The 8886-nt window shown below is 34.8% G+C and overlaps 2 protein-coding genes across 2 annotated transcripts; both read left to right on the top strand.

Moving 5' to 3' along the window:
- The first annotated feature begins 5598 nt into the window (after positions 1–5598).
- Positions 5599–7429, top strand: LOC131072090 (dihydroflavonol 4-reductase). Its single transcript, XM_058008132.2, has 5 exons — positions 5599–6066; positions 6163–6329; positions 6419–6788; positions 6875–7088; positions 7192–7429. The coding sequence occupies exons 1-3, from the start codon at positions 5937–5939 to the stop codon at positions 6755–6757; spliced, it is 636 nt and encodes a 211-aa protein (XP_057864115.2). The 5' UTR covers positions 5599–5936; the 3' UTR covers positions 6758–6788; positions 6875–7088; positions 7192–7429.
- On the top strand, positions 6856–7339 carry LOC131072055 (putative anthocyanidin reductase). The gene is made up of 2 exons (XM_058008085.1): positions 6856–7088; positions 7192–7339. The coding sequence occupies exons 1-2, from the start codon at positions 6856–6858 to the stop codon at positions 7337–7339; spliced, it is 381 nt and encodes a 126-aa protein (XP_057864068.1).
- Positions 7430–8886: the final 1457 nt, after the last annotated feature.

Genomic DNA, 8886 nt, shown 5'->3' with positions numbered 1-8886 from the left:
TGAGCAATATCCTCAACCGCTTCCTTACAAAGAAAGCAATGATTAGGCATTGAAATCCCCCTTCTATAAATATTATCAATGGAAAGCACTTTATTCTACATAAACAGTGAAAAGAAAATGTTAAACTTGGGGATCAGGAACTTATTCTGGAGGCAAGACCAAAACAAGGCTGGAGCAAAGGATCTAGAGAGTAGAGTAAAGGCTTGAGAGACAGAAAAACCACCAGATGGAGATCCCACCCAAACCAAAGAATCTTCAACAGGAATAGAGGGAATATGGATAAAAGAGAGCCATTTCTGGAGAGGGAGGAGCAACAGATCCAAGCTAGAAAAGTCAATCCAACTACCATCCCGAATATAATCAGTAACGCAAAAGCCAATCTAATCTTTAGATTGCTCCATAAAAGGGACTGCCCAACTGTAATCAATTAAGGGACAATCTCCAACCCACCAATCTTCCCAAAAATAAATATTCTGACCATTACCAAGGCATCACTTTTAACCTATAGAGTTGAGACATCTGGTATTTAGAAAGCTTGACCAAAGGCTAGAAGCATTCTAGGCCATGAAAAGACCTTCAAGAATTTCTCGATGATATCAAAATGAACGAAGGTACTTATAATAAATAATAGTAGTCCATTCATTAGACTCCTTAATCACTCGCCACATTTGTTTGGCCAGCAGAGCCATATTAAAATCACATATATGTCTAGAATGGCCAACCCACTGAGTTTCTTTGGCACGTAGGCTTGGTCCCAAGCAACTAGATGAAGGCGATTTTTAGATTTAGTACCTGTCCATAAGAATATCTTCTGGATCTTTTCCATTCAATCAGAAAATTCAAAAGGGATTTTAAAAAGACTCATGGCATAAACTGGGAGATTTTGCAAAGAAACTTTAATCAATTGAAGCTTACCTGCTTGGCTCAGTAAAGAACCCTTCCAGCCCACAAGTTTTTTCTAGAACCTATCAATGAAATTAGACCAAAAACCATTTGGATCTGGACCCTGATAGAGAGGGAGCCCTAAATAGGTATCAAAGAAGGAGACCATTTTACACCCCACAACCTCTACAATCTTAATTTGTCTTTTAACAGGGGTGTTCATGAAGAAGATGAAACTTTTAGGGAGACTCCCTTTTCAAAGAATATTTTAGTTGGAAGATATTGTCAAAGGAGGACTTATTCCATTTTTGGACATTAGTTTTAACATTAGAAAGTTTCTTTGCCACTCTATACATAGTCATACCAAGGACCTCAATGTTCCACAATCTTGTCCACAAAATCAGTACTATGAGTCCACATTTTTTCAAATCTAAATGGGAAAGCCTTTTTACTACTAAGGGAAGAAATGCTCAAAGAAATTGGAAAATGGTCAAATCCAATCCCAGATAAAGAGGATAAACTACAGGAAAAATCCAACAGCCAATCAGGGGATATAAGATCCCTGTCAAGTCTAACTTGAATAAGATCTGTCCCACTTCGCCTATTGGATCACATGAACTTAGATCCATTCAACTCCAGATCAAGCAGCCCCAAGGCATTGATGAGATCCAAAATATCCTTCTTACTATCTTTATAAATCAAAGCCCCACCACTTTTCTCCATATTTGAAAAAGGGCAATTAAAATCCCCCATCAGGATCCACTTTTCATTACTAAAAAGAAGTCTAGATCTTACCAAAGAATTCCATGAAATCTTCCTGGCACTCCTACTATTAGGAGCATAGATATTGGAAATGATACAAGATGACCAATCCAAAAGATTAGTGATTCTGGTAGCAATGTGATTCAAACTGTAGACAATTGCCGAACCTTAATAAGTTTAGGATTGTAAAAAGTAGCAATTCCTCCAGAGGCACCATCCGCATCAACACAATGAACACGAAAATCCTTAAAAATAGCCAACTTCATCTTTAAATTTTTTTCAAAAAATATTTTGGTCTCTTGAATAAAGTATATTCCTGGTCTATGATCTCGAATTAGATTTGACAAGAGATCATGTTTATGGGGTGATTGAGCCCCCTTATGTTTCATGAAATGATCTTCATTTAGAACAATCAAGGGAGCCATTCCCCATGTCCTTAAGAGTCTGTTGTGAACCATAAACAATATATAACTTACTTTGCTTGTCTCTACTAAAGAAGTTTTGGGGTCTTCCAATCCCTCTTCGTTCTGAGCCACGATCTGCTCTATACCTATTCCTAGTTTTAACACCCACAGATCTCGACACCACCCCAACATTTGAGGGGGGAAAACTACGACACCAATTCTTAGATCTAACTTCAATAAAAGGATTAGGATCCTCAACCTCTGAGATAATATCTGATGGGGAATTTGGACGAGAGGCTTCAAAGGAAGAAGAGTTCAGCTGACTCGACTTTTCCTGGGAAGAACCCATATCCACAATCTAACTCAAATTTGTTTTAGAATCTCCAATGGGAAGGGAGGCACTCAAAATCACATTATTTTCCTCCAATGAATGGGGGATCTCTCCCTGATAAGGGTATTCTAGAGGTGGAGGCCCAGAATGAGCCTCCTTCAAATCACTACCCATAACTTCCCCTTGCACCATCTGGAAATCCTAACTATTAAGATCTAGAGACACCATCTCAGAAGCCTATGGACATCGAGGCCCACAAGGAAAATCCATAGCAATAGCCGACTTAGAAGAATTTTTCCTACAAAATTTTTTAGACTGATTCTTGGTAGGGCAGTCCCTCGCCCAATGACCAACCTTCTTACAATAAAAACTCACAAAAGAAATTGATTTATATTCCAACTTTTGAATCCATTTCCCAAGTTTTGAGTTAAAAGTGATTTCCTAGGGGAGGTATGACGATTGCTTAATATTCACACAAATACGAGCATAGACCAATCTTCTTTTAGCAGTAGTCATTGGGTCCACTAAAAGCAACTCAGCAAAACAAATAGCCAACCCAAAAAAGATTTCCTCATCCAAATATTATAAAGGGAGACCCGACAAATGAATCCAGATAGGAGCTTCATTGCATTGCCAATCCTTTGGGTTGAAATTGGGTTCCCATTTCTTCAGAGCCAAGGAGGATTTCCCCAACAACCATGGTCCTCCAGCTAACACTGAATTTAAATCCTCATCACATGTAAATGAAAAGGAGAAAAAATCGTTTGCCATTGCAGTAACCTCAGTCTAGCCTTTTCCTCTCTATTTACGAGCAACCCATTCCCGAATAGATTCAATATTGGGTCGCGACCCCACAAATTTTCTCACCAAAATAGATTCCATATTGGCCAAACTTTCACCACAATGCAATCTGAAATAGATATAGAACATATACCAGAAATGGGGTCAACATTGTGAGAAACAAGGGAAATCGGCTTACCCTTTAGGCGCGAACCAAATAAAGATGCCCATTTCTTATTACAGTCAGAAGCAGAAGAAGAATCTAGGTGCCTGGCAGGATCACTAGGACCCTTAGAACCATGCGATTTGTCAAAACTGTTGGACGAGGCATCATTGTGGCACATTGGAATGCATTGAGTACTGGCATCCCAGGAATCCCTACCACCCCCATCATCTTTTTTGTCCTCATCCTCTTCCCCCAAGATGATCCCCATACTTCCTCCACCATTTTTGCCTTCACTGTAATTTCCCACCTATTGAAAATTCAAATTTTGATCACCCTCCACCATTTCCACTCCTTAAGAGGCTGAAAATGTTGATTTATGCTCTACTAGGGTGGAAATGTTAGGGTGTCTATGATATGTACTAATACCTTCCATTGTGCATGGTTTGATGATCACTTGGAAGCACTGATGATTGAGGATAGTGAAATATAGGGTTTTTATTGAATGATGGGTGTTTAAAGCTTATTGAACTATTGCTAACTATTTCCAACTTGTAATTTTATTCATTCATGGAACATTTTGAAATAGTTATGTAGAAGGAAAACTTATACTCTACTAGTAATCCCAACTAATCATTTACACATTTGAAATAATTCATGGTTTCAACTTCTTTGCTTCCAAGTTATATGTTTCACACTTCCAAATGATTTATTGTGGATATTTTTATTTACAATTTTTATCACATATAACTTCTTAACAATATCTCACAAATTACTAAGTAGAAATTATGGCTCTTAGAAATGTTATTTATTTGTAAAAATATTTTTAGGTAGCTTTCTCTTTTTTAAGAATTCACTCTTATATTAAAAAGCCAAAGCAAAAATATTGGTAGCAAATGAATAAAAGAAACAAATATGAGTTGAAAGATTGCTAGAACAAACAAGTCTTTGGTCTATATAGTTTTTTAGTGTATAGAGTATTTAACCATTCTATATTAGGGTTACATTGAATGTTAAGGTGTAGGCTATTATTTTTACTTTATTTATAATCCATAAGTTAAACTTGATGCAAGAAAAAATAGTTATATATAAATAAGTTATATGTTGTGATTTATAACTTAAAATATTATACTAAATTCAAAACAAAAGATGATGTTTTATGTTCTATCATTTCAAATTAAATTAAGATTTTATTTTTTATTTTTTTTAAGCTTAACATCATTGTAATTAAAAAATAATGAATTTTACATTAACAATTTATTTTTCAAATATAATATAGAAATTGAAATATACATAATATTGAATTTGGAATACTTTTAGATATTTTAGAAAATTTTATTTTACATATTAAATGCACTTTCTAATCTGTTTTTTTGAACATTTTAGATATAGGGACAACATACATTATTCTAATTTGACTCACAATCTTCCTCTATCGTATGTCCATTTAACATTAAGACAGATTGGAATTATTATATACAAAAACCATTATGTTTAAAATATTTTTATTTCAATAACACCTTATATTAAACAAATATTTTAAAACATTTATGATAAAATTATATATATTTTTTGTCAAATTAAATACCAAATTATCTTTTAAAATAAAAATTTTTAATCAACATTTTGACAACTTTATGATAAAATATAATAAAAATATATATATTCTTTATAAAATTAAAATTAGAAAACAACTTCTAAATAAAATTTTCCAATCTCTTAATTTCTTTCTCTTGTTTAGAAACTTCTGCTTGAAAAGAGAGGTCAAAGTCCAAAACCTATAAAGAGTAAGGAAAGTACACTTTCTTAGTAGTAAAATTAGATGCATGAACATGTTGGCTTAGACCGCCTGTAAGAAGTAAGAGATCATATGTTATAAGAAATGAGGACCATATGAATTATTTATCTAAACTAAGTATTCCACGAAATAGGGGATCACATGTTGGCTTACATGTAGTAAGCCACTAGACCACGTGCAAGAAGTAAGAGATCACATGTTATAAGAAATGAGGACCACATGAATTATTCATTCTAAACTAGACATTTCACGAAGTAGGAGATCACATGTTGACTTACATGTTGTAAGCCACTAGACCACATGCAAATAATAAGAGATCACATGTTATAAGAAACGAGGACCACATGAATTATTCATTCTAAACTAGATATTCCACGAAATAGAATATCACATGTTGTAAGCCACTAGACCACCTACAAGAAGAAGTAAGAGATCACATGTTATAAGAAACAAGGATCTCATGAATTATTCTGAGCAAACGGCTTTAAGAGTACCTACAATCTCGGAGAATTTCCACTTCACTTTTCTAAACAAGAACCATACAAATATCCATTTCCATTTCATTCTGAACTACCTATTCCACGACGTTTATTAATAGGCCTCGTTTAATAGGCGAGAAATATGTCTGACAAGCTGTAGAAAAGATAGATTTACGTTTTATGTAACGTCAGGCAGACGCTGTACCAAGGACCACCCAAATTTAACTCCTCGATTAAGAAACCACCAAATTTCTGAGCAAACGGCTATAAAAGTACCCACAATCTCGGCTTCTTCCTCTCAATACTTTCCACTTCACTTTTCTAAACCAGGAATTTAATGGCGGACGAAGGTAACCAGACTGCAAAAAAAGTGTGCGTGACTGGTGCAGGGGGATACATTGGATCATGGTTAGTAAAAAATCTGCTACTAAGGGGTTACACCATCAACGCTACCGTTAGAGACCCAGGTATTTTCTTTTTAAGCGAAGAATGCAAAATCTAACAGTATAGTTAAGAGTTGTTTGTTTAAGCATTCCAGTTGTATATGGGTTGATGATATGCAGGAGACACGAAAAAGTCTCGGCCTTTGTTGGAGCTGCCAGGGGCAGAGGAAAGGCTTAGGCTGTTTAAAGCTGATCTAGGTTTAGAGGGCAGCTTTGATTCTGCAGTCGAGGGTTGTCATGGAGTTTTTCATGTGGCAGGTCCCATGGATTTTACAAAACCTAATCCGGTGAGTAGATGAAATGACTCTTCATCTCTTTATTCATAATAACATTTTAATCTGTTACTATATTTTCTGAAATGAGTGTCGTTTTACAGGATGATTTTATTGTGCCTGCTGTAAATGGGATACTCAATGTTATGAAAGCCTGCGCAAAAGCTAAATGTGTTAGACGTATGATTTTCACTTCATCAGTTACAGCGGCTTCTCCAATGAATGACAAGGGAGAATTTATGCAGACATGCCTTGATGAAAGGTGTTGGAGCCCATTAAATTTCCTTAAATCTCAGACCACTAAGCTAGCTTGGTATATGATAGCTAAGACATTAGTAGAACAAGAGGCCCTTAAATATGGGCTTAATAACAACATTGAGGTGGTGACCATCCTACCAGCTGCGGTGATTGGGCCCTGGTTTAACAGTACACCTGCTTTTTAATCTGCTCAAACAATATTAGCTTTGATTGGAGGTATAAGTATGTGCATGTTTTTTGATAGTTTTTGTACGATATATTCGTGATGCTATATATAGTTCTAATGCGAGCTCATTTAACAGCAAATAATGAATTTTATGAATTGCTCAAGTTTATCCAATTCATGCTGGGATCCATACCAATTGCTCATATTGATGATACTTGCAACGCCCACATATTCTTGATGGAACATATCAGTGCTCAAAATCGTTACGTTTGTGCATCTGATTCTTTGAGTCTCAAGTCTCTCAAAGATTTCGTTGCGAACCATTACGTACAACTCAAGAATTCTCTCGAGTAAGAAAACAATTTTCATCTGAATTTCGTAGGCTTGTGAACTATTCTAAAGAGAACAGTCAATAGCAAGAATATTTGAACTTTTTAATTTTATTTTATACAGGTTGGATGAAGATGATAGTCATGAGAAATATCTGCCTGTTTCTTCGAAGAAATTGTTGGATATGGGTTTCTCTTACAAATATCGCTTAGCAGAAGCTTTCAAGGAGACCATAGAATGTGTCATGAAGAATGGGCTTTTGAAGTTGTAATCAAATAAACTATAGTGTAAATGTTGCTTTTAGATGAAGTCTTATTTTTCCTTTAACAAAAAGGAAACATGGTTTAATGTTGTATGAGTTACTTTTCCTTATCAGAGTTCTGAAGTATTTTGTGGAAGGTAACAAAGTTTTTATATAATTAATAATTTTCAAAATCACTATACATTTTTATTAATAATTTTTAATATCTTGGTGTTGATTTGAAGTCATGGTACTTCCCTGTTAATTCTACAAAAAGATTTCACATGATTCCTAAATAGTTACAACTTGGAAATTCCTAAAAACATCTTCAGTGACAACCTTGTTCTGTAATCAGAATCATATCTATATGGATTTCTGCATCTTATTTCTTAGCACTATCTGGGCATTGTAGACATGCTGTAGTTTTTTGTTTTTGAAGAATTAGGAAATTTGTAGGATCTTCTCGATATCTTTCTGCAAAGTTGCAAACACAAAATGCAAATATGAGTGTGTATCTTGAGGCATGTACTATCAAAAATTCCAAACTAGGCAGTGTAAAAATCAACAAAAGTTAATGAGCCCAAGAATTTGACTCTGGCATTCATACCCTAGGCCAAAGCTTGTAAGGTAAAAATGATGAACCAGTAACATAGATAAATACTTCTGAAATAGAGAGAGGAAAAAATAAAGACTCAAGAATAGATGAGTGGTTAATAATTAATGGCAGTCAGAGATCTGCCTCCATCTTTAGCAAAACTGTTTACTTTCAATCAATGACATGGAGAGAACATTTATGCACTAGTAAAATATTAGATGTTAAGGGGCTCACACAATCAACTGAGCTCCATAGTTATCGACATCTCTATTAAACGAGGTACGCCATCAAGCTCCCATTATCAGAGAAGCAAGAATGATTTACAGGCTTAAGTAGATTGTTGTTGTGTTTTGGTGGGGCTAATGTTTATAAATTGTGTACGATTAGGGTATCGAAGTACAGGAGGAGGCCCGTTTTAAATTTTTTTTTGTGTTTTGCTTAAGCTAATGCTCTTTCAAAAGACAATCTTCATTGATTTATGAAAATGAATATGACCAAATACAAAGGAGTTATGATGTAAGAAAAATCATTTGTAATTGTGAGTCATCGTTTTAGCTGGCCAACAAATTTTATGGGGAGATGTCCATAATAGAATACGACTAAGTAGAGGAAATCGCACCAGAATGTACATGTTTGTGTTCCTGAAAATAGAAGAAGTGTTAAAAATTACAGATTTTTTTCAGTTATTGTTAAAAATTTCATTTACAATTTTATGTAATACAGCGACTTGCAATGACCGCCGCTAATGGAAGTCCTTATAAAAGGGTGAAATTTTTTTTTAGGAAGATTCTTTTTCGGCCAAATACTGTATATAGAAAAACCAAAAATCGTGTAAAAGCTCATAAAATCATGAGAGTAAATAGTTAATTACCTAAATACCTTCTGTTTTCCAAATTGTAAGCAGGGTTGAACATACACAAGCACGGCCATGAGCTATTTAAGCTGTACAAGCGAGTAGTTGAAAACAATGCAAAAATAATGG

This window comes from Cryptomeria japonica, chromosome 3 (assembly GCF_030272615.1).
Source record: "Cryptomeria japonica chromosome 3, Sugi_1.0, whole genome shotgun sequence".
Taxonomy (NCBI): domain Eukaryota; kingdom Viridiplantae; phylum Streptophyta; class Pinopsida; order Cupressales; family Cupressaceae; genus Cryptomeria; species Cryptomeria japonica.
The sequence above is the reverse complement of the archived record's forward strand: the minus strand, read 5'-3'. Positions and strand labels throughout refer to the sequence as shown.